The 27,116-nt window shown below is 47.9% G+C and overlaps 1 protein-coding gene across 1 annotated transcript in view; it reads left to right on the forward strand.

Annotated features, from left to right (window-relative positions):
• Positions 1 to 27,116, forward strand: part of LOC126215301 (trichohyalin-like) — a 262,572-nt gene that overhangs the window by 207,830 nt on the left and 27,626 nt on the right. The window contains exon 21 of the mRNA XM_049941984.1: positions 12,592 to 12,720. Within this exon, the coding sequence (XP_049797941.1) occupies positions 12,592 to 12,720 (129 nt within the window). The remainder of the gene's footprint in view (positions 1 to 12,591; positions 12,721 to 27,116) is intronic.

Genomic DNA, 27,116 nt, shown 5'->3' on the forward strand with positions numbered 1-27,116 from the left:
GAAAGCATTGTCATCCCCGTTTTGAAACCGGGCAAGAGCCCTTTGGAGGTGGACAGCTACCGCCCCATTAGCCTCACCAACGTTCTTTGCAAGCTTCTCGAACGGATGGTGAGCTGGCGCTTGTATTGGGTACTGGAGTCTCGGGGCCTTCTGGCTCCGTCTCAGGGTGGGTTCCGTAAAGGCCGCTCTGCCGCCGACAATCTGGTGAGCCCGGAGTCGGCCATCTGCACTGCCTTTGCCCGCCGTCAGCACCTGGTCGCTGTCTTTTTCGACATGCGGAAGGCGTACGATACGACATGGCGTCATCACATTGTTTCTATGCTTCATGGATGGGGCCTTCGGGGTCCTCTGCTGATTTTTATCCGCAATTTTCTGTCGTATCGTACCTTCCGCGTGCAAGTCGCGGCCTCTCATAGTTCCTCCCACGTCCAGGAGAACGGTGTGCCACAGGGTTCTGTTTTAAGTGTCTGCCTGTTTTTAACAGCCATTAACGGGCTCGCTGCGGCCGTGGGAAATTCTGTCTCCGCTTCCCTGTATGCTGACGACTTCTGCCTTTACTACAGCTCTATTGGCATTGCAGCTGCTGAACGTCAGCTACAGGGCGCAATCCGCAGGGCGCAGTCTTGGGCTGCAGCTCATGGGTTCCAGTTTTCGGCAGCCAAGACCTGCGTTATGCATTTCTGCCGGCGACGTACTGTCCACCCGGAGCTGCGGCTTTATCTTCCCGGCGAACTTCTTTCCGTGGTGGAATCACACAGGTTTTTGGGGGTAGTCTTTGATGCCCGGTTGACTTGGCTGCCTCATATCCGGCAGCTCAAACAGTCGTGTTGGCGGCATCTAAATGCTCTGAGATGCTTGAGCCACACCCGCTGGGGCGCCGACCGATCTACCCTGTTACGGCTCTACCAGGCGTTAATCCAGTCTCGTCTGGATTATGGGAGCCTGGCTTATGGCTCAGCATCCCCATCTGCGTTGCGGGTGCTGGACCCAATCCTCCATAGCGGGATACGCCTTGCCACTGGTGCTTTCCGCACCAGCCCTGTGGACAGCACACTAGTGGAGGCAGGTGTCCCTCCACTGCGGTTACGACGCCAACAATTACTGGCTGCTTATGCTGCCCATGTTTTTAGCTCGCCCGGGCATCCAAATTACCGTGTCCTGTTCCCGCAGTCAGTCGTCCATCTGCCAGACCGTCGGCCCCGGTCGGGTTGTCCGATCGCCGTACGCGTCAAGGAGCTTCTCTCCGGGCTTGGGTTTTTCCCTGTTCCACATCCTTTCCGGGCACCTCTGCGTACACCCCCGTGGTGTGTTCCTCGCCCTTGCCTTCGGCTCGACTTGGCACAGGGCCCGAAGGACTCAGTCCCTCCAGAGGCCTTCCGCCGCCGCTTTTATTCCATCCTGGCCACGTATCAGGGCTCTGGCATTGTTTACACTGACAGTTCGATGGTTGCTGGTCGTGTCGGTTATGCGCTAACTCTAGGGGACCATTCCGAACAACGTTCCTTGCCGGCTGGCTGCAGCGTTTACACTGCTGAGCTGGTCGCCATCTTTCGTGCCCTAGAGTATATCCACTCCTGCTCAGGTGAGTCCTTCGTCATCTGTAGCGATTCCCTGAGCGGTTTACGAGCTCTCGACCAGTGTTTCCCTCGTTCTCGTCTGGTGATTGCTATCCAGGAATCCCTGCACTCTCTTGCCCATTGCGGCCGCTCTGTGGTCTTTGTGTGGACCCCCGGTCACGTCGGTATCCCGGGCAATGAACATGTTGACCGCCTGGCCAAACAGGCCACCAGTGAACCTACCCTGGACATTGGCCTCCCGGAGACTGATTTGAGGGCAGTCTTCCGCCGCAAAGTTATCTCGCTTTGGGACGCTGAATGGCGCGGTGACCACCCCTAACAAACTCCGTGCCATCGAGGAGACGACGACTGTGTGGCACTCCTCCTTGCGAGTCTCTCGCAAGGAGTCTGTCGTCCTCTGCCGACTGCGTATTGGGCACACGCGGATGGCCCACGGCTACTTATTGCGCCGTGAGGTCCCTCCTCTCCGTCGCTGCGGCTCGGCATTGACAGTGGTCCACATTTTGTTGGACTGTCCACTTTTATCTGTGCTCAGGCAGACGTTTGCGCTGCCTGACGCGCTCTCTGCACTTTTACTAGATGACTCTGCCATGGTGGACTTAGTTTTGTGTTTTATTCGGGCAGGGGGTTTTTATCATTTAATATGAGTGTTTATGTTTAATTTAATTGTCTTGTGTTGATTCTGGCCTTTGGCCTACGGTTTTAAACTCAGTTTTCAATGTGTTTTCGGTGGTTGGCTTTTCCTTTTTTTTGTTCCTATGGTCAGCCAACCACCGTCACACTCTGTGTGATTTTATTTCGTTTTGTCTGGTCCTTGTTTACGTTTCTTTTGTTCTGTGTCGTCTGTCTCCTATTCTGTTGATCGTTTTTTATTCTCTGTGGGTGTTTTTAGTATTTGGAAAAAGGGACCGATGACCATAGCAGTCTGGTCCCTTTAATCCCACAAACCAAACCAAACCAAACCTCCCTCTGTCTGTCTGTCTCCTCCCCAGTCTCCGCTCTCTGTCCATCTCCTGCCCTGTCTCCCTGTTCTCATCGCATTTTTGCCCTCTCTTCCACCCCTGTCTTCCCGTCCGTCTGCCCCTCCACCAACTATGTTCTAAATGAAATGATAATTAAATAGACACCCTAGCTGCAAGCAGGCGTTGATACACTTCATTGGGGACATGTTGAAAATGTGTGCCCCGACCGGGACTCGAACCCGGGATCTCCTGCTTACATGGCAGACGCTCTATCCATCTGAGCCACCACGGGCACAGAGGATAGTGCGTCTGCAGGGACTTATCCCTTGCACGCTCCCCGTGAGATCCACACTCCCAACATGTCCACAACACTACATTCGTAGTGCGCCTAATAGATGTTTGCCCATCATACTCATTACTCGTAGCAGATTAATCTACCAAGTCCCGTACGAGTTCGGGCATAGCGTGTGCGTTCGCTGCCACGAGTAATGAGTATGATGGGCAAACATCTATTAGGCGCACTACGAATGTAGTGTTGTGGACATGTTGGGAGTGTGGATCTCACGGGGAGCGTGCAAGGGATAAGTCCCTGCAGACGCACTATCCTCTGTGCCCGCGGTGGCTCAGATGGATAGAGCGTCTGCCATGTAAGCAGGAGATCCCGGGTTCGAGTCCCGGTCAGGGGCACACATTTTCAACATGTCCCCAATGAAGTGTATCAACGCCTGCTTGCACCTAGGGTGTCTATTTAATTATCATTTCATTTCTAGCTAAGCTGCATGGTCATCCATGGTAACTGTTCTTTCGGGAACAGATACTACCGTCATATATAGTTAACTATGTTCTACTTCCCCTCTCCCTATGCCCATTTCCCTCATCTCTGACAACCCCTTCTTACTCCTGCCTCGGCCCACCTCCTTTTTCTCCCACAATTCTCAGCCCATCTCCTCGTCCCTCCACATCTCTCTGTCCATCTCTTCCTCTCCCCACTGCTCTCTGTCCATCACCTCATCTGCTGTCTCTCTGACCATCTCCTCCTCCTCCTCCTCCCAGCTCTCTCTATCCATCCTCCCCCTCCCCTCTGTGTCCATTTCCGACTATCTCTCCCTGCCCCATCTTTCTGTTCATCTCCCCCTTCCCACTTATTGCTATTTGTCTCCTCCTCTCCACTTCTCATTATTCATCTCCTCCAGCCCCCATTATCCACATGCTCTTGCTCCCCTTTTCCAACTATTTCCTCCTGCCACCTCTCCCTGTCCAGATCTTCCTTCTGCCCCCTACTCCCTCCTCTCTCCGTCCACTCCCTCTGTCCATGTCCTTCCGTCCCCCCTCTCTGTCCATACCCTGCACCCTCTCTGTCCATACCCTGCACCCTCTCTGTCCATACCCTGCACCCTCTCTGTCCATAACCTGCCCGCTCTCTGTCCATAACCTGCCCCCTCTCTGTCCGTACCCTGCTTTGCCCCCTCTCTGTCCGTACCCTGCTTTGCCCCCTCTCTGTCCGTACCCTGCCCTGCCCCCTCTCTGTCCGTACCCTGCCCTGCCCCCTCTCTGTACGTACCCTGCCCTGCCCCCTCCCCCCTCTATCCAACCCTCCCCCGTCTCTGCCCATGCCCTCCCCCGTCTCTGCCCATGCCCTCCCCCGTCTCTGCCCATGCCCTCCCCCGTCTCTGCCCATGCCCTCCCCCGTCTCTGCCCATGCCCTCCCCCGTCTCTGCCCATGCCCTCCCCCGTCTCTGCCCATGCCCTCCCCCGTCTCTGCCCATGCCCTCCCCCGTCTCTGCCCATGCCCTCCCCCGTCTCTGCCCATGCCCTCCCCCGTCTCTGCCCATGCCCTCCCCCGTCTCTGCCCATGCCCTCCCCCGTCTCTGCCCATGCCCTCCCCCGTCTCTGCCCATGCCCTCCCCCGTCTCTGCCCATGCCCTCCCCCGTCTCTGCCCATGCCCTCCCCCGTCTCTGCCCATGCCCTCCCCCGTCTCTGCCCATGCCCTCCCCCGTCTCTGCCCATGCCCTCCCCCGTCTCTGCCCATGCCCTCCCCCGTCTCTGCCCATGCCCTCCCCCGTCTCTGCCCATGCCCTCCCCCGTCTCTGCCCATGCCCTCCCCCGTCTCTGCCCATGCCCTCCCCCGTCTCTGCCCATGCCCTCCCCCGTCTCTGCCCATGCCCTCTCCCCTCTCTGCCCATGCCCTCTCCCCTCTCTGCCCATGCCCTCTCCCCTCTCTGCCCATGCCCTCTCCCCTCTCTGCCCATGCCCTCTCCCCTCTCTGCCCATGCCCTCCCCCCTCTCTGCCCATACCCTGCCCTGCCCCCTCTCTGTCCATACCCTGCCCTGCCCCCTCTCTGTCCATACCCTGCCCTGCCCCCTCTCTGTCCATACCCTGCCCTGCCCCCTCTCTGTCCATACCCTGCCCTGCCCCGCCCCCCTCTCTGTCCATACCCTGCCCTGCCCCGCCCCCCTCTCTGTCCATACCCTGCCCTGCCCCGCCCCCCTCTCTGTCCATACCCTGCCCTGCCCCGCCCCCCTCTCTGTCCATCCCCTACCCTGCCCTCTCTCTGCCCATGCCCTGCCCCGCCCCCCTCTCTGTCCATCCCCTGCCCTGCCCCCTCTCTGCCCATGCCCCCTCTCTGCCCATGCCCCCTCTCTGCCCATGCCCCCTCTCTGCCCATGCCCCCTCTCTGCCCATGCCCCCTCTCTGCCCATGCCCCCTCTCTGCCCATGCCCCCTCTCTGCCCATGCCCCCTCTCTGCCCATGCCCCCTCTCTGCCCATGCCCCCTCTCTGCCCATGCCCCCTCTCTGCCCATGCCCCCTCTCTGCCCATGCCCCCTCTCTGCCCATGCCCCCTCTCTGCCCTTGCCCTGCCCTGCCCCCCTCTCTGTCCATACCCTGCCCTGCCCCGCCCCCCTCTGTCCATACCCTGCCCTGCCCCGCCACCTCTATGTCCATACCCTGCCCTGCCCTGCCCCCTCTCTGCCCATGCCCCCTCTCTGCCCATGCCCCCTCTCTGTCCATACCCTACCCTACCCTGCCCCCATCTCTGCCCATACCCTACCCTACCCTGCCCCCATCTCTGCCCATGCCCTGCCCCCTCTCTGCCCATACCCTACCCTGCCCCCATCTCTGCCCATGCCCTGCCCCCTCTCGGCCCATACCCTGCCCTGCCCCCTCTTTGTCCATACCTTGCCCCCCCCTCTCTGTCCATACCCTGCCCTGCCCCGCCACCTCTCTGTCCATACCCTGCCCTGCCCCCTCTCTGTCCATACCCTGCCCTGCCCCCTCTCTGTCCATACCCTGCCCTGCCCTGCCCCCTCTCTGTCCATACCCTGCCCTGCCCCGCCCCCTCTCTGTCCATACCCTGCCCTGCCCCCTCTCTGTCCATACCCTGCCCTGCCCCCTCTCTGTCCATACCCTGCCCTGCCCCCTCTCTGTCCATACCCTGCCCTGCCCCCTCTCTGTCCATACCCTGCCCCCTCTATGTCCATACCCTGCCCCCTCTCTGCCCATACCCTGCCCCCTCTCTGTCCATACCCTGCCCCCTCTCTGTCCATACCCTGCCCTGCCCCCTCTCTGTCCATACCCTGCCCTGCCCCCTCTCTGTCCATACCCTGCCCTGCCCCCTCTCTGTCCATACCCTGCCCTGCCCCCTCTCTGTCCATACCCTGCCCTGCCCCCTCTCTGTCCATACCCTGCCCCCTCTCTGTCCATACCCTGCCCCCTCTCTGTCCATACCCTGCCCCCTCTCTGTCCATACCCTGCCCTGCCCCCTTTCTGTCCATACCCTGCCCTGCCCCCTCTCTGTCCATACCCTGCCCCCTCTCTGTCCATACCCTGCCCCCGTTCTGTCTATACCCTGCCCTGCCCCGCCCCCTCTCTGTCCATACCCTGCCCCTCTCTGTCCATGCCTATCTATGTCCACCTCAACCTACACCCAGCCAAGCCCATCTGCACGTGTATACCCGCAAAAAAGGTTGACAAAGCTGGCTGTACTGCTCCGACACCACACACCTGTCGTACAGGGCAGCCCACGTGTTAGCAGCTGGAAAACCATTTTTGCCCCTGACGTGTAGGCTGCCTTGCAAAGGGGGCCAGTGAGGTAAGCTGATAGTATGTTGACACAACGTGCCTGTTTTGCAGGACATTCTATACCACAGGAGCTGAAAAAATACATTTTTGCCTGCATTCGTGCTCCTGTTGGTGCGAAGAGGTAAGAAACCTCACAGTTCTAATACTTTTGAAGTTTGCCATTTGTCGAAAGACAGAAGCGCTGCATTACCGACAGACACACAGATGAAAGGTAACACACACACACACCTGTGACCCTACATTGTGGTCAACTCAGTCGTCTGCCAGCTATTTACTGGCCCACGGTGAGTGTATTGGGGTGAGGTGGGGGTGTGGGGTGGGGAAGGGTGAGGGATGGAGAGAGGCAGGGGCAGGGAGGGCTCCTGGGAGAGTAGGGAGCCATATGTGGGCTAGCTGCTAGCTAGGGATGCTGGTAGAGGGGCGGGTGGCACACAGCCAGGTATCTGATTTCATGGACTATGGTGTGAGATAGAGCACACAGCTAGCTGATGCAGGGGACACAAATTGGGCAGGAATGGTGTGGTGCACACACACACACACACACACACACACACACACACACTATTGGGGGAGGGGGGGGGGCGGCAGTGCAGTGAGTTATCTTAGGTTTGGGCCAGGGAGGTTACGGGAATGAAGGATGTGCTGTAAGGATAGCTCCCATCTGTACAGCCCAGATAAGCTGGTGGTAGTGGGGAGGATCTGGATGGCACGGGCTGTGAAGCAGGCCATTTAAATGTCACCTGTTATGCTCTGTTGCATGTTTTGGTGTTACCCTAGTTTTTGGTGTTACCCTTCGTGCTAGTCGGTTGTCATACCAATGTAAAACACTGTACAGTGGTTGAAGCAGAGTTGATACGTACCACAGCTGCTTTCACAGCCATGCACACAACTCCACGTGCCGTGCGACCCCCCATAACAGTGTAACTCGCATCTAGCTACTCAAAATCCTTCCCCCCAAACATATTCCTCCCAATTTGCCTTTCCTAGTTTCCTTTTTATCTCTTATGTGTGACAATAAATTTATTTTGCACACTTAACGACATATCACACGCTGTAGTGGTTAATAAAAAAAAAAGTAAAATAAGAAGAGAAGAAAAGAAAAAGGTTGAAAATTGTGGGAAGAAATCGTAAGTGAAAACGGGTTTTTTAAAATCGTTAATGACCGTGAAAAAAGGGAAAGAATTAAAAAGCAAATCGGACTTCGTATTACAGAAAAGCTATAGTTGGGGTAGTCCTTGTGGCGTTTTTGAGCAAAGGTTAAACGAATTTCCACTACAAAACTTACTGAAAAGAAACAGAGAATAACAGAATGTAACTGACAGGGGGAAGTGGCGTAGATGAGAGATCATCCTTTACCAGGTTAACTTGTCTCCTTTCGGGCGGCGTCCAGGTCTTCAAAAATCTCCTTCATCTCTGCGTGAGAAGTCTGCTCCGAAATCTTGCAATAGTCCAGGAATCACTAATTTATACCAATTAAAGTCATCTTGATACTGTATGCAATTTAATTTACTTTGCTACTTCCATCCTCCGAATTTCTTATCAACTTTCACAACATGTCTACACAATAAAATCAGATCAAGACTAGCTAATAAGTTTTTTTTAACATCTTCATCAGATCACGTCTGCCTTAAGCTCCCGCTATCAAGAGACAATTGAAAACGGATAGAAAACAAAAAAGGTTACAATTTTGGTATTTTCTCTGCCGTCGAGCGCTCGTACCGCTGCGACGGGATATTTTTATCTGAGGGAACGAGTGTAGCGCGGCGAAATTCAAAGTCCCGCTACAGCGCAATCGGATATACCCCAGTCACAAAACCACCTCCTGCCTCAACACAATTCCTTACACCCATGAGTGTTATCCAACTCCCACAGCAACCATCTGACACGTTTGTTTTTCTCGCGACTTCTAATGCAGAATGCAGAAAAAATTTCCTATCCCTAGCCAAAACTCTATCCCGTTTCCTGTTCCTTAAATACTGCACAAGCAACGGAATCCCCCCAATGACCTAACCCTGAAAACCCCTATTTGTAGATCCCACCACTCCTTCATCGTTCAGATTCTGCCAGTCACGTTCCCTCACAAATCTGGTTCTACAAAATCGTGTCACCGTGGCACGGGCATCCCTGAACTCCCTCCACAAAATATTGGTACAATGCAGTGCCAACTACCTACACCACATCACCCAGATTGAAACTCTGGCACTTCAATGCCCAGAAGAACATTCCAAACAACACCTCTACAAGTAATCCACCCTTACGACATCCAACTCCTGCCTCGGGGCACCACCCACAGTGTACCTCCTCGTCAATCCCTCGCGGCACCCACACCCTGCTTAGCTCACCTTTTTAACCTACCACATCCTCCGAAACTCATCGACGACACTGTACAAAATCCAGAGTGGAAACAATACCAGAGCACTGTTGTTAACCTCTCCACCAAAACCCTTAGCCCTACAGAAGTTTCAGCCCTAACCGAAGGCCTCACATCCAGCTTTACTCCCACGTTTAACCGTGTTGGGCTTTTAATAGACTTACTCTCCTTCTCTTATTCCCTACAGAGGTGACACTTCTCTGACACTATCCAAAGACAATCCAATCCCAACATCAAACCGAGCTATCACAATTCGTACCGATCGTGGCCCTCCCACACTCCTGACCGACCGTCCCCTGGTCACTTTCCGGGAATTCCTAACTTGCGACGTGCTCACAATCCTTCCCCGAGTCCCTCCGTAATAACAACCGTTCGGCAGAAGTAAGGACTGCCCTACACGACCTTAAAAACGGATCCCGATCCTATCGTCCTCTCGGCAGACAGAGGTTCCGCCACTGTTTCGACGAACCGGAATGACTACCCGGGAGAGGACCAGTTGTCCGACACCTCCGTCTACGAGTTCTACCGGAGTGACTCCGTCCCAGAAGTCCGACGTAACCTCCGGTCCCTGCCGAAATCCTCAACCCCTTCCCAGAACCTCTCCCTCGGAGCCGTCTCACTACTCACGCCTGCAACAGTCGGCAGATTCACCTTCTACGTGCTCCCCGAAATCCACATATCTGACAGTCGTGGGCACCCCATTGTGGCACCCTCCTGTGCCAACCTTTTCGTGGGCCACCTAGAGAAAACATTCGTAGCTTTCCAAAAGCCCAAACTCCTGGTCTGCATCAGGTTTATTGATGACATCTTTATGATCTGGACCCGAGGCCAGATCACCTTATCCTCATTCCTCACCACCTCCCACATCCTTCACCTGGGCCTCTCCCACCCTTCGTGCCACTTTCCCGGATGTCGATCTCCTCTCCTCGGACGGCTCGGTCCACGTCAGACTCGCCCGTCACCGACAGTACTCACAGTTCGACAGCTGCCACCCCTTCCCCACCGAAAGTCCCTCGCGTACAGCCCGGCCACCCGCGGCAGGTGCGTCTGCAGTGAAGAGAACTCCCTCCTACGGCGTGCCGGAGGCCTCGCAGAGGCCTACACGAAAAGGGCAATATTCACAAACGTATTTCCTGTGCCATATTCTCACATAGACACGATTCTCACATCCGTCCCAAGAATTAACCACAGAGAAGTGCTCCCCTTTTCGCCCGATACCGACTCGAACTGGAACGACCAAACCGCACACTTCGTGAGGGCTCCGGTTATCTATCGTCGTGCCCTGACGTGAGGGTCATCCTACCCGAGATAATTCCACCCCCTCCCGCCCACCCGACCTCCACAGCATCTCGGCCCGTACCTTCGGCATTCCCACCCCGATCCCTTGCCGCTGGGGTCGTAGCGGCGAGGAAGACACAGATGCGAGACCTGACCGATCTGTCGGTCCGGCATCACCCACTCCGGTGCCTTCACGGGCTTATCCTACCCCGTCAGAGGTCGGGCCACCTGTGAAAGCAGCCGTTTTATACAGCACCTCTGCTGCAACCACTGCAAAGCGTTTTACATCGGTATGACAACCACCCAGCTGTCAACTAGAATAAATGGCCACCACCAAACTGTTGCCGAAAGCCAGGTGGACTGCCCAGTGGCACAGCAGACGAGATTTCAATGGCTGTGCCATCTGCATCCTCCCCACCACCACCACCACCACTGATGGGAGCTATCCATACAGCCCATCATTTGCTCCTGTGAGCATACTGGCCTAGACCTAAGCTCACTCTGTGTGTGTGTGTGTGTGTGTGTGTGTGTGTGTGTGTGTGTGTGTGTGTTTACTACATCCAGAAAAAGGAAAGTGCATTCCAAAAGCTAGACAAGTATTGAATCTTTTGTTTGTGTACCTATTGATGACACTGTGCTTCTGCCTTCCAGGGAGTCATCTCCTTTATTAATAAATAATTCGTAATTTATATACACTAGTGGCCATTAAAATTGCTACACCATGAAGATGATGTGCTACAGACGCGAAATTTAACCGACAGGAAGAATATGCTGTGATATGCAAATGATTAGCTTTTCAGTGCACTCACACAAGGTTGGTGCCGGTGGCTACACCTACAACGTGCTGATACGAGGAAAGTTTCCAACCGATTTCTCATGCACAAACAGCAGTTGACCGGCGTTGCCTGGTGAAACGTTGTTGTGATGCCTCGTGTAAGGAGGAGAAATTTGTACCGTCATGTTTCCAACTTTGGTAAAGGTCGGATTGTAGCCTATCGCGATTGCGGTTTATCGTATCGCGACATTGCTGCTCGTGTCGGTCGAGAATTGATGACTGTTAGCAGAATATGGGATCGGTGGGTTCAGGAGGGTAATACGGAACGCCGTGCAGGATCCCGACGGCCTCGTATCACTAGCAGTCGAGATGACAGGCATCTTACCCGCACGGCTGTAACGGATCGTGCAGCCACGTGTCGATCCCTGAGTCGACAGATGGTGACGTTTGCAAGACGACAAGTATCTTCGACAACAGTTCGGTGAAGTTTGCAGCAGCGTGGACTATCAGCTCGGGGACTGTGGCTGCGGTTACCCTCGATGCCGAATCACATACAGCAGCACCTGTGATGGTGTACTCGATGGCGAACCTGGGTGCACGAATGGCAAAACGTCTTTTTTTTTCCCCCGGACGAATCCAGGTTCTGTTTACAGTATCGTGATGGTCGCACCCGTGTTTGTCGACATTGCGGTGAACGCACATTGGAAACGTGTATTTGTCATCGCCATACTGGCGTATCACCCGGCGTGACGGTACGGGGTGCCATCGGTTACACGTCTCGGTCACCTCTTGTTCGCATTGACGGCACTTTGAACAGTGGACATTACATTTCAGATGTGCTACAACCCGTGGCTCTACCCTTCGTTCGATCCCTGCGAAACCCTACATTTCAGCAGGATAATGCACGACAAAATATTGCAGGTCCTGTACGGGCCTTTCTGGATACAGAAAATGTTTGACTGCTGCCCTGGGCAGCACATTCTCCAGATCTCTAACCGATTGAAAACGTCCGGTCAACGGTGGCCGAGTAACTGGCTCGTCACAATACGCCAGTCACTACTCTCGATGAACTGTGGTATCGTGTCGAAGCTGCACGGGCAGCCGTACCTTTACACGCCATCCGAGCTCTGTTTGACTCGATGCCCAGGCGTATCGAGGCCGTTATTACGGCCGGAGGTGGTTGTTCTGGGTACTGATTTCTCAGGATCTGTGCACCCAAATTGTGTGAAAATGTAATCACATGTCAGTTCTAGTATAATATATTTGTCCAATGAATACCCGTTTATCATCTGCATTTCTTCTTGGTGTTCAATTTTAATGGCCAGTAGTGTAGGTAGATATGTTTTGGACTGCTGCTGCTACTATTTTATTTATTTTGCTTTGAGTACACTGACCCAGAATTTAATTCCATAAGAGAACAGGAAGTGAAAAGTATGCAAAATATGCCAACCCCCCTCATCTCGTGACCGAGAGAGCGGTTCTCGGTCTCGACGTGCGCTGCGTTCGGCAGACCCCGACTGTACGGTGGGGTGTGCGTTGCCCGCAGGTGTGGGCGCAGAAGCGGGAGGAGCAGTGTCGGCAGGAGTGGCGCCGCCTCGAGGAGGGCTACCGCGCCTCCCTGCTGGAGCTGCAGCAGCGCATGGACCGGGTGCTCGACCACCAGGGGAAGCAGCAGGTGAGCCGACGGTGAAGAACGGGAGGGCCGGCACACACACACCTACACGAGATCCCCGCACTCGGTATCGGTAAAGAAAAGTCCTTGTTCCCGTCCGATATACTGTGCCACAAATCGGGTAATGTGACGAACTTGTTGTTCCAGTCCGTCACAGCTCTCAAAGTTCATTTGTTTTATAACTCGGTCTGTGTCTGTTCCCCCCCTCTGTGTCTGCGGATCGAACTGTCTCCGTATCTCGGTGTTCTTTTCCTGAGCGACTCAGAAAAGGTGCCGTCGACTGACGCCGGACTCGTCTGTGCACTGTAGGCGAACTGTATTTTGTTCGCATTCACAAAAATGAAAAGTACTGCAGATTCTATATGACGTACAGCAACAGTGACACTCTGTCTCGAGTGAGACTCGGAGTCTAAATACGCCAAATGAATTTCAGAGATACGCCGCTCCCCACAAGTTAGAAAGGTGGAGGTACGAAAATGTATTTAGTGACACAATTAAGCTGCCCGGTGGCTCCCTCTATTTTCAGTTACATTACTATACACCGAGAGACAATATTATGAAAAGGATAGTTGTTACTCGTCATATACTGGAGATGCCGAGTCGTAGACAGGCACAACAAAAAGCCTGTCAGAAAGTGAGCTTTAACAGGGAGGGGGGGAGAGTGCACAGTACGGGTGGCGGGCAGGAAAAGTATTGCTAGTGGGGGTGTGCAGGGATGAAGTAGAGAGAATACATCAGCTAACTGCAGTCGAGAGGTTAGATGGTGGGTGGGGGAAAATGGGGGGGGGGGGGGGGCATAGCAGAACGGCCGAGGGGGTTACGGGAACGTAGGATATATTGCACGGAGAGTTTCCACCTGCGCAAGTCAGAAAAGCTGACGTCGGTGGGAAGGATCCGTACGGCACAGTCATTGAAATGAAGGATGCCACGTTAGCAGTGTGCTCGGCCACAGGGCGGTCGACTCGTTTCTCGGCCACAGTTTGTCGGTGGCCGTTCCTCCGGACAGACAGCTTGTCGGTTGTCGTGTCTACGTAGAATGCAGTACAGTGGTTGCAGCTTAGCTCGTAGGTGACGTGACTCGTTTCGCAGGTAGCCACGCCTTTCGTGGGGTAGCTGATGTTTGTGACCGGACTGCAATGTGGAAGGATGTCTGGGATAGGTCTCGCATCTAGTTCTTTTACGGGGACACGAGCCACGAGGCAACAGATTCGAAGCGGGGGTCGTGTAGGGACAGATGAGGATATTGTGTAGCTCCGGCGGGCAGCGGTGGAATACCACTGCGTGAGGTGTGGGAAGGATAGTCGGCAGGACATTTCTCGTGTCAGGGCACGACGAGACGTAGTCAGAAACGTGGTGGAGAATGTAGTTCAGTCGCTCCGAGGTACCGAGGGGAATGCTCCTCTGTGCCCAGACAGTGGGACTTCGGGAGTTGGTGGGCGACTGGGAAGATAAGGCGCGGGGTACCCGTTTTTGTAAGGTCGGGAGAGTAATTAAAGTCCGTACAGGCGTCAGTGAGACGACTACGGGTGACTGGGCTGTGCGGAAGGGACTTCTTTGTACGAAATGGGTGGCAGCTGTCGATGTGGAGGTATTGCTGGCGGTCGGTAGGTTCGGTACGGTCAGAGACGTCCGTGTTGCCATCGTCGAGGTGGAGATCGACACGAGGAAGGTGGCTTATTAGGTGGAGTAGGATAAGGTGAAGCGAATGGGGGAGATGGTGAAATGTGAAGGAATGTGGATAGGTGGTCCTCACCCTCAATGCAGATCTCAAAGATGTCACCAATGAACCTGAACCGGGTGAGGAGTTTGGGATTCTGGGTGTTTAGGAAGGATTCCTCTAGATGGCCCGTGAATAAGTCGGCATAGGATGGTGCCACGCAGGTGCCCACAGCTGTAACCTGGATTTGTTTGTAAGTATTTCCTTCAAAAGGAAAAGTAATTGTGGGTAAGGATATAGTTGCTCACGGTGACTAGGAAGGAAGTAGCCGGTTTGGAATCTGTCGGGCATTGGGAAAAGTAATGTTCAGTAGCAGTAGGGTGATTGGCATTATGGATGTTTGTGCAAAGGAAGGTGGCATCAATAGTGACGAGCAGGGTACTGTGTGGCAAAGTAAGAGGGACTCTGGAGAGTCACTGGAGGAAATGGTTGGCATCTTTTATATAGGGGGGTAGGTTGTGGGCAGTAGGCTGAAGGTGTCTGTCCGAGAGCAGAGGTTCTCTCAGTGGGGGCACAGTAACCAGCCACAGTGGCGCATCCTGGGTCGTTGCTGTAACATTACACGAGTGTGTCCTATATAGTCAGATCTACTTTGCGTCACATGAGTGTAGTGGGGTTGAAACCAGTAGTGACCCGTGACATCGTATCAAATTGAGAATTTTTTTTTATACGTCATTTATTTCTAAATTTCATTGATTATTTACAAAGTAAAGAATTTAATTATGTACAATGTTTAATAGGTAACGAGTTTCAGTGACATAGATATAAATATGTTTAGACATAGCAAATCACCTTTTTGCATTATGCACGATACGTTTTCTCTTTGTAAGAACAAAAATGTCTGTGTTGCTCGAGTGCACGATCGAGTAGCCGTCGAGTAAGGATCTGCTGTAACTTTCGTGAATGGGCATACAATTGTTAATTTACAACCCGCAGTTCATTAAAAAATTATTCTAGGGAACCACGGCCCGACTTTTGAGCAAACAGATCGGACGCGAATTCTCAAATATTGGTGCGAAGTTTAAGATATCAGGCAATATCGTCATGTGAGTGATTCCGTAACATTAACCGCAATTTACGAACGTTAGCTTGATAATTACCATCGAAGACTTATATGAGTGGTATAGTAATCGTCTCGATGCTTAAAGCGAGCGAGAAGCGATTTACTGTCGGGATACGACAAATATTAATCGTTGCATAAAACTTCGTGGCACATTAAAACTGCGTGCCGGACCGAGACTTGAACTCGGGACCTTTGCCTTTCGCGGGCAAGTGCTCTCCCATCTGAGATACCCAAACACGTCTCACGCCCCGTCCTCACAGCTTTACTTCTGCCAGCACCTCGCCCCCTACTTTCCAAACTTCACAGAAACTCTCCTCCGAACCGTGCAGAACTAGCACTCCTGAAAGAAAGGAGGCATCTGGCTGCAACGTCTGACTTCACACAGACCGACTGAATAAGTACTCTGCATTGAAATGCGAGACTTGCAGGTATGAGTAGACTGCTGAATCAGAACTTGTTGTTGTATTTATTTGTGTGTGTCGTAACGACGTCAGTAGCAGCAGTGTATTGGGAGATTTAATTTGTGAAAATGCATACTGGAAGAAAAAGAGATTTTAATAAGAGCACGAAAAATATGGACGCAGGGAGTAGTGATAAGGAAACAGAAGCTGGACCTCAGGGTGAGGCGTTTCAGGAATTAAGTGTGGGACAGACACTGCATACCCTAAGGGAGGAGAGCCAAGAAAGATCACATGTGAAAGAGAGAGAATCACAAACACCAGGTTTGGGTGAAAGTGATGTGCACGATACTGAAACAGATACGGAGACAGGTGCCACAGCCGTGGCCCAAGTGAGGTAGAGATGTCCACTAGCGCGATAATGGACAGGGGCGCCAACACATTGGATTTATTTATTTGTGGTATTAAACACAAACGTTGGTTCCCTGAACACAGACATGAGTTGACTGAACACAGACATGTGTTCACTGAACACAGACATAGGTTCATTGAAAACAGAAATGCGTTCACTGAACACAGACGTAGGTTCATTGAAAATGGAAATGGGTTCCCTAAATGAGGAATGTGAGAAATTACAACTCAAGTGGGAAGAACAATTAAATGCTAAGTTTGAAGAATTTGAAACAAAACTAGCTAAGGATATTAACGATTTACATCCTGAACTTAAAAGAAAAATAAATGAAGTAGACAGTAAATGTAATATTATTTCACAAGGGCATACCGATTTATCAAACAGAGTCAGTAGTTGCCAAAGAAGTTGTCTGAAAACCGGTGTGCAGATCAAAGATCTGTCCGCAAAATGACAGATTTCGAAAAGGATACTTGTAAGGGTATGGATAAGTATTTAAAGGAACAAACTCCAAAATTGGAGGAAGATCTTAATGAATGGATTGAGGTTAAGAACAAGGAGGGCGAGAAGAAATTTAATAACACTCTCGAAGTGAAACGATCCGAACTTATCGAAAGGAAACAGTCGGAACACAACGAACTTGTCAAATTGTTTACTGATGAATTTCAGTCAATTAAAGAAAGGATAATTGAAGAACTGCCAAAGGGGTAAAGGGACACGAATTTTAAAATGTCTGATTTAGGTTGGAGTACATCACAAAATGTTTTGTCTGACGATAATCCTTCAATGGACAAATTGAAAAACAGTCGACACTGTAGTGAAAATAAATGTAACTACGGTACCACGATAGCTGATAAATCTTATGAACATTACGAGAATGAATGTGATCCGTTTCTACAGAGGGGGTATTTATCATCTCTAAAACTTGAAACTAGCATATTTAAAAGCAGGCAATTTCCGACATTTGCGTCAGAGAAGGACAACATCCATCCCATAATTTTCATAAATAACTTCAAGCATTTTTTTCCACATAGTTGGTCGGAACAAGATAAGCTTCAGTTCGTCGTATCCAAAACTACAGGTGAAGCAGCGCTGTGGACTGAAGAAGCTAGCGAGAACTGTAGTACTTTGAGCAGTTTTTTCTGTCAAAATACTGGTCCAAGAGCAAACAGGAACGGTTGCGTAAGGAAGTGTACCATCCCGATTATTATATCAGTAACTGAAGCTCACTGCGGCAGTATTTCGAAAAAACCATTAACAAAATGAGGTATTGGAGCGAGCCCATCTCGTAGCGCGAAGTAATACGCATTCTAAAGGGAATATTGCCAATTCATATTCACGAAAAACTGATAAATGTACCTGATGGTTACGTGGAACAGTTTTTGTCTGCAGTTGATTCTATTGATCTGATTATGGAACATACCAGAATTTTGAATAATAATCAATGGTCTAATACACAGCGCCATGATGCAGGTATTAATAATCATGGTGGTGGTTGTAATGATGACAACAGAGATAGGAATGCTAAACGTACACTAACAGAAGGACAGCAAACATCGCACTATGACTATCATACACTAACAATGAAAGAGATCAATATAAATACATTGCTTATTATACCAAGAAAACTTACGGGAATAATGGTAATCGCGTAAATTATGTCCAGACGGGAAATTCTAATCGAAAACGCAGACATGGTATATATCCGGAACAAGACCCTGATAAGATACAACCGTGGGTAGATTATCTGCAAGGTAGTGCCCCAGCATCTCAACTGCAATGACCGATACCACTGAGTGACAAACCAATACCGAACTCTGAACACAATATTCATATAGTGGAGGTTCATGAACCACTGATGAAGACATCCACCAAAAGCTTAAACTAAAAACTGTCTCCAAAAGCCTTCCTAGGATGACTGGGGATGGGAAGAAGGGCAGGCATCATTTTAGCAGAGGTATTGAGATATAATAATGCTTTGGACGTAAGGGTAGAGTTGAATGAATAAGTGCCGAATAGTTCCAATAAATGTGGACGAATCTTACAAGCTGTTATGCAAGCAGTAGTAAATGGTACTGATATTGAGATCTTGATCGACACAGGCACAAACATTAGCGTAATGAAGCAGATCAGCAGAGGAGGGAGAGTATTAATGTTCCCTGTTACTGGATGCACTGCTTCCGGCGCATTTGTTGTGATAGCACAGAGAATTTCAAAGCAGGTACACGTCAACATTGTAATGCGGGGGCTACTATAGACAGTACCTTCCTGATTGTTTCGAAAATGGCCGTACCCTGTGTTTGGTGTCTTGATTTTTTGTGTAGAGCCGGGGCACTCCTCCGCTGATGTTTTAGCCGAATAGCATAACCGTGAATTGATAGCTTCTCCCAAGAAAGATAAAAGCAGTGTACTTCCGTGATTCAGTTGTTATTCTCGTCTGCCAATAGGACCTCGTCATATCCAGGGATGTCACAAAGCGAGCACCATTAAACTTCTGAATGAGTTCTTCTAAATTCTCGGGTCTCGTTTGTACTGGAATAATAATTTTGTTAATTTTCCTAGCGTCAAGAACTACTCTTACATCACCATTCGATTTTATGACAGCCAAGAGAGGGCTTGAATATTGAGAATTAGAGTGTTCTATTATTCCCCAATCTAACATCTTAGTGATTTCTTTTTTCACTGCCTCTCTCTTAGACTGCGGAATAGAGTATGAAGTGCAACAAAAGGCTTCATGAGGATAGGTTTAAATATTAAACTCTAACTGTTTAATGATTCCTGGATGTTTACTAAATACTGGTGCATAATTAGTTAACAAACATAGTAAGTCTTCCCTCTGATCTTGTCTGGTATTGTGCCTCGACCCGTCTCTTCTTCAGAAGATTCGATAAAATAAATTTCATTTACTGAATGCCACTTAACACCAACATAGCTAACCATTACCTTTATACAACTTTGCTCTGGGACTACTTGCCCTTTCGTCACAGGAACTGTCATAATCTCGCTTCCGGTGTTCAAAGTACATGTCCCTTCTTTCAAATTAATTACTGCTCCGGCTCTACACTAAAAATCGAGACACCAAACACAGGGTACGGCCATTTTCGAAACAATCAGGAAGGTACTATCTATAGTAGCCCCCGCATTACAATGTCGACTCGTGCCTGTTTTGTGATTCTCTGTGCTTTCGCAACAAATGCGCCGGATACAGAGCATCCAGTAACAGGAAACTTTAATACTCTCCCTCCTCTGCTGCTCTGCTTATAACAATCTTGCATAATTACGCTAATGTTTACGACTGTGTCGATCAAGATCGATACCATTTACTACTGCTTGCATAACAGCTTGTAACATTCGTCCATATTTATTGGAACTATTCGGCACTTATTCATTCAACTCTTCCCTTACGTCCAAAGCATTATTATATCTCAATACCTCTGCTGAAAAATGATGCCTACCCTTCTTCCCATCCCCGGTCATCCTAGGAAGGCTTTTGGAGAACGTGTTTAGTTTAACCTTTTGGTGGATGTCTTCATCAGTGGTTCATGAACCTCCACTATATGAATGTTGTGTTCAGAGTTCGGTATTGGTTTGTCACTCAGTGGTATCGGTCACTGGAGTTGAGATGCTGGAGCACTACCTTGCAGATAATCTACCCACGGTTGTATCTTATCAGGGTCTTGTTCCGGATATATACCATGTCTGCGTTTTCGATTAGAATTTCCCGTCTGGACATAATTTACGCGATTACCATTATTCCCGTAAGTTTTCTTGGTATAATAAGCAATGTATTTATATTGATCTCTTTCATTGTTAGTGTATGATAGTCATAGTGCGATGTTTGCTGTCCTTCTGTTAGTGTACGTTTAGCATTCCTATCTCTGTTGTCATCATTACAACCACCACCATGATTATTAATACCTGCATCATGGCGCTGTGTATTAGACCATTGATTATTATTCAAAATTCTGGTATGTTCCATAATCAGATCAATAGAATCAACTGCAGACAAAAACTGTTCCACATAACAATAAGGTACATTTATCAGTTTTTCGTGAATATGAATTGGCAATCTTCCCTTTAGAATGCATATTACTTCCCGCTGTGAGATGGACTCGCTGCAGTATCCCATTTTGTTGATGTATTTTTCGAAATACTGCCGCAGTGAACTTCACTTACTGTTATAATATTCGGGATGGTACACTTCCTGTTTGCTCTTAGACCTGTACTTTGACAGAAAAAACTGCTCAAAGTGCTACAGTTCTCGCTAGCTTCTTCAGTCCACAGCGCTGCTTCACCTGTAGTTTTGGATACGACGAACTGAAGCTTATCTTGTTCCGACCAACTATGTGGAAAAAAATGCTTGAAGTTATTTATGAAAATTATGGGATGGATGTTGTCCTTCTCTGACGCAAATGTCGGAAATTGCCTGCTTTTAAATATGCTAGTTTCAAGTTTTAGAGATGATAAATACCCCCTCTGTAGAAACGGATCACATTCATTCTCGTAATGTTCATAAGATTTATCAGCTATCGTGGTACCGTAGTTACATTTATTTTCACTACAGTGTCGACTGTTTTTCAATTTGTCCATTGAAGGATTATCGTCAGACAAAACATTTTGTGATGTACTCCAACCTAAATCAGACATTTTAAAATTCGTGTCCCTTTACCCCTTTGGCAGTTCTTCAATTATCCTTTCTTTAATTGACTGAAATTCATCAGTAAACAATTTGACAAGTTCGTTGTGTTCCGACTGTTTCCTTTCGATAAGTTTGGATCGTTTCACTTCGAGAGTGTTATTAAATTTCTTCTCGCCCTCCTTGTTCTTAACCTCAATCCATTCATTAAGATCTTCCTCCAATTTTGGAGTTTGTTCCTTTAAATACTTATCCATACCCTTACAAGTATCCTTTTCGAAATCTGTCATTTTGCGGACAGATCTTTGATCTGCACACCGGTTTTCAGACAACTTCTTTGGCAACTACTGACTCTGTTTGATAAATCGGTATGCCCTTGTGAAATAATATTACATTTACTGTCTACTTCATTTATTTTTCTTTTAAGTTCAGGATGTAAATCGTTAATATCCTTAGCTAGTTTTGTTTCAAATTCTTCAAACTTAGCATTTAATTGTTCTTCCCACTTGAGTTGTAATTTCTCACATTCCTCATTTAGGGAACCCATTTCCATTTTCAATGAACCTACGTCTGTGTTCAGTGAACGCATTTCTGTTTTCAATGAACCTATGTCTGTGTTCAGTGAACACATGTCTGTGTTCAGTCAACTCATGTCTGTGTTCAGGGAACCAACGTTTGTGTTTAATACCACAAATAAATAAATCCAATGTGTTGGCGCCCCTGTCCATTATCGCGCTAGTGGACATCTCTACCTCACTTGGGCCACGGCTGTGGCACCTGTCTCCGTATCTGTTTCAGTATCGTGCACATCACTTTCACCCAAACCTGGTGTTTGTGATTCTCTCTCTTTCACATGTGATCTTTCTTGGCTCTCCTCCCTTAGGGTATGCAGTGTCTGTCCCACACTTAATTCCTGAAACGCCTCACCCTGAGGCCCAGCTTCTGTTTCCTTATCACTACTCCCTGCGTCCATATTTTTCGTGCTCTTATTAAAATCTCTTTTTCTTCCAGTATGCATTTTCACAAATTAAATCTCCCAACACACTGCTGCTACTGACGTCGTTACGACACACACAAAAGAATACAACAACAAGTTCTGATTCAGCAGTCTACTCATACCTGCAAGTCTCGCATTTCAATGAAGAGTACTTATTCAGTCGGTCCGTGTGAAGTCAGACATTGCGGCCAGATGTCGCCGTCGCTGCAATGTACTCACGCCCCACGTTGGGCACCAAATGTGACCTCCCCTTCTCTCTTTGCTCAGTTTCTTTTGCTGATCTTTCCTCTTCTTTCTTTCTTCCTTCTTCGTACCACAGCTATATTTCAGGGTTTCCAATGCAGATATGTAGTGAGAAGGCGGCACATGTGTGTGGTGGTTCATGATATCATAGTGCTGTGAGGGAGCGTCACTCGTGCCTCTGGTTTGAGAATACTGACATCTGAATTACGAACATTTCTCAAAAGAAAAACAGGTATGTGCTCTCTTTTATTTTAAAACTATAAATAGTAGCATAGCTAGTACTATCTATCGTTCTACTAAACTGAATAAGCGCAAGACCATTGATGGAGTTCCAACCTTGAAACAAGTTTATTAATTCCAATTAGCTGAAATAAAAAAAAGGCTCATCCTATCCATTGGTCACTCACAGTTACAGTAATTACTTTATGATGTGTGTGTAGTGGTCATTAATACTTAAAATATTGTTTCAATAATTCTATTATTGTCTGTTTATGAGTTGCTAAGCAATGTATCAACAAGCTGACTACGCAATGATTAATATTTGTCGTATCCCTACAGTAAATGGCTCCTCGCTTGCTTTAAGCATCGAGACGATTATTATGTCGCTCATATTAGTCTTTGATGGTTATTGTCAAGCTAATGTTCGTAAATTGCGGTCAATGTTACTGAATCACACACGTGACGATAACGCCCGCTATCCAGCCGCGTACCTTTAACTCCGTGCCGATATTTGAGAATTCGCGTGCGTTTGTTTGCACCAAAGTCGGGCCGTGGTTCGCTAGAATAATTTTTAAATCAACTGCGGGTTGTAAATTAACAATTCTATGCCCATTCGTGAAAGTTACAGCAGATTCGCAGTCGAAGACCACTCGATCGCGCGCTCGAGCAACACGGAAGTTTCTGTTTTTACAAAGAGAAAACTTATCGTGCATAATGCAACGAGGTGGTTTGCTATGTCAAAACATATTTATATCTATCTCATTAAAACTCATTACCTATTAAATGTTGTAAATAATTAAATTCTTTACTCTGTAAATTATGGATAGAATTTAGAAATGAATTACATGTATAAACAAATCTCAAGTTGACATGACGTCACGAGTCACTACTGGTTTCAACTCCCCTGCTCTCGAGCGACGCAAAGTAGATCCGACTATATAGGACATACTCGTGTAATGTTACAGTGGGCATGACAGCCAACAAGCTACCTGTCCGTATGAATGGCTGCTGACAAACTGTAGCCAAGAAACAACTTGACCACTCTGAGTAAGCTACCCAACTCAATGTTCTTGATTTCAATGACTGCTTCACATCCTGTGCCATCTGGATCCTTCCCACCAACACCAGTTTTCTGAATGGCCGCAGTTGGTAACTCTTCCTTCAATATACCGTAACCCTCTTGGCCGTAACCCTCGTTAGTCATTGTTCTTACCCATCGATACCTTTCCCTGTTCCCACTCCAGCGTGTGTGCGTGTGTGCGTGCACACGCTTTGTGTGTTGCCTATTTTCAACAAAGGTCTTGTTGGGCGAAAGCTCACTTTCTGACTTTCCGACAGGCTTTTTGTCGTACCTATGTACGACAGCATCTCCGCTATATGGTGAGTAGCAACTATCCTTTTCATAAAATTTTATAGTCTTACGAGATTTTTTCTGTTGTGCATTAAATTGTACTGAATCTACGTTATTGTGGCAGCAAGCATACTTGAGTTCACTTTGAATTCCACAAACCTGTGTGACATCTTAACAGAAACTGGTCTTCCTCTTTGCATCTCTGTGATATTACTGAAGTAATGGAGAATTTAATGTTCTAGTTTTGCAGTATAATTCAGCTGAAGTATTTAGTTTGCATTCATCTGTGTAATAATGATGTTTTTTCCTTGTGCATCTGTTGAACAAATCTTACTTTCCAAAGCTGTCTTTTAATTGAATTTGAATATTATGCAGCAGCTTCCTTTGTTTATTCCTGAGACAACTTTGGAACGAGTCAAATATGTTGGTCCCACGTGAGACCTATCGTTATCTTTAGTTGCTATAGAGTCTCATAAATCTGGTAAATGAGGAAAATATTAGGTGATGTAGTAAAATGGTTTCAGCATTGAAAATATGAATTTAGTACATGAAACCCAAAATACAGTTTGGGAAGGATTTTATGTCATGAGTGAGTGGAATCAGCAAGCAAACAAAGAGTTTTGCGGTGACTATGTTTTACATATAAAAAATAAGAGAGGCAAATTGTTCATAAACATTCTACCCAGTTTGCTGCAAGGATGCAATCATGATGATGATGATGATGATGATGATGATGATGATGGTATAAAGATGGAATCCAACTGAAGTAAATTTTGGTTAGGTTCAAAAAGTTTCTCATTATATGTCACGGTAAAGTTTACTTCGATAATTGACTGTGAAATTATATTGTAGGCTACCAGAAAAATGTACATACATACAAGGCACCCTATGAGATATCATAAAAGGTTGTTGTTGTTGTTGTGGTCTTCAGTCCTGAGACTGGTTTGATGCAGCTCTCCATGCTACTCTATCCTGTGCAAGCTTCTTCATCTCCCAGTACATACTGCAACCTACATCCTTCTGAATCTGCTTAGTGTATTGAACTCTTGGTCTCCCTCTACGATTTTTACCCTCCACGCTGCCCTCCAATGCTAAATTTGTGATCTCTTGATGCCTCAAAACATGTCCTACCAACCGATCCCTTCTTCTAGTCAAGTTGTGCCACAAACTTCTCTTCTCCCCAATCCTATTCAATACCTCCGCATTAGTTATGTGATCTACCCACCTTATCTTCAGCATTCTTCTGTAGCACCACATTTCGAAAGCTTCTATTCTCTTCTTGTCCAATCTGGTTATCGTCCATGTTTCACTTCCATACATGGCTACACTCCATACAAATACTTTCAGAAACGACTTCCTCACACTTAAATCTATACTCGATGTTAACAAATTTCTCTTCTTCAGAAACGATTTCCTTGCCATTGCCAGTCTACATTTTATATCCTCTCTACTTCGACCATCATCAGTTATTTTACTCCCTAAATAGCAAAACTCCTTTACTACTTTAAGTGTCTCATTTCCTAATCTAATCCCCTCAGCATCACCCGATTTAATTTGACTACATTCCATTATCCTTGTTTTGCTTTTGTTGATGTTCATCTTATATCCTCCTTTCAAGACACTGTCCATTCCGTTCAACTGCTCTTCCAAGTCCTTTGCTGTCTCTGACAGAATTACAATGTCATCGGCGAACCTCAAAGTTTTTACTTCTTCTCCATGAATTTTAATACCTACTCCGAATTTTTCTTTTGTTTCCTTTACTGCTTGCTCAATATACAGATTGAATAACATCGGGGAGAGGCTACAACCCTGTCTCACTCCTTTCCCAACCACTGCTTCCCTTTCATGCCCCTCGACTCTTATAACTGCCATCTGGTTTCTGTACAAATTGTAAATAGCCTTTCGCTCCCTGTATTTTACCCCTGCCACCTTCAGAATTTGAAAAAGAGTATTCCAGTTAACGTTGTCAAAAGCTTTCTCTAAGTCTACAAATGCTAGAAACGTAGGTTTGCTTTTTCTTAATCTTTCTTCTAAGATAAGTCGTAAGGTTAGTATTGCCTCACGTGTTCCAACATTTCTACGAAATCCAAACTGATCTTCCCCGAGGTCCACTTCTACCAGTTTTTCCATTCGTCTGTAAAGAATTCGCGTTAGTATTTTGCAGCTGTGACTTATTAAACTGATAGTTCGGTAATTTTCACATCTGTCAACACCTGCTTTCTTTGGTATTGGAATTATTATATTTTTCTTGAAGTCTGTGGGTATTTCGCCTGTCTCATACATCTTGCTCACCAGATGGTAGAGTTTTGTCATGATTGGCTCTCCCAAGGCCATCAGTAGTTCTAATGGAATGTTGTCTACTCCCGGGGCCTTGTTTCGACTCAGGTCTTTCAGTGCTCTGTCAAACTCTTCACGCAGTATCTTATCTCCCATTTCATCTTCATCTACATCCTCTTCCATTTCCATAATACTGTCCTCAAGTACATCGCCCTTGTATAAACCCTCTATATACTCCTTCCACCTTTCTGCCTTCCCTTCTTTGCTTAGAACTGGGTTGCCATCTGAGCTCTTGATATTCATACAAGTGGTTCTCTTCTCTCCAAAGGTCTCTTTAATTTTCCTGTAGGCAGTATCTATCTTACCCCTAGTGAGAGAAGCCTCTACATCCTTACATTTGTCCTCTAGCCATCCCTGCTTAGCCATTTTGCACTTTCTGTCGATATCATTTTTGAGACGTTTGTATTCCCTTTTGCCTACTTCCTTTACTGCATTTTTATATTTTCTGCTTTCATCAATTAAATTCAATATTTCTTCTGTTACCCAAGGATTTCTATTAGCCCTCGTCTTTTTACCTACTTGATCCTCTGCTGCCTTCACTACTTCATCCCTCAGAGCTACCCATTCTTCTTCTACTGTATTTCTTTCCCCCATTCCCGTCAATTGTTCCCTTATGCTCTCCCTGAAACTCTCTACAACCTCTGGTCCTTTCAGTTTATCCAGGTCCCATCTCCTTAAATTCCCACCTGTTTGCAGTTTCTTCAGTTTCAATCTGCAGTTCATAACCAATAGATTGTGGTCAGAACCCACATCTGCCCCTGGAAATGTCTTACAATTTAAAACCTGGTTCCTAAATCTCTGTCTTACCATTATATAATCTATCTGATACCTATTAGTATCTCCAGGATTCTTCCAGGTATACAACCTTCTTTTATGATTCTTGAACCAAGTGTTAGCTATGATTAAGTTATGCTCTGTACAAAATTCTACAAGGCGGCTTCCTCTTTCATTTCTTCCCCCCAATCCATATTCACCTACTATGTTTCCTTCTCTCCCTTTTCCTACTGACGAATTCCAGTCACCCATGAC

Source organism: Schistocerca nitens, chromosome 12, assembly GCF_023898315.1.
Source record: "Schistocerca nitens isolate TAMUIC-IGC-003100 chromosome 12, iqSchNite1.1, whole genome shotgun sequence".
NCBI lineage: Eukaryota > Metazoa > Arthropoda > Insecta > Orthoptera > Acrididae > Schistocerca > Schistocerca nitens.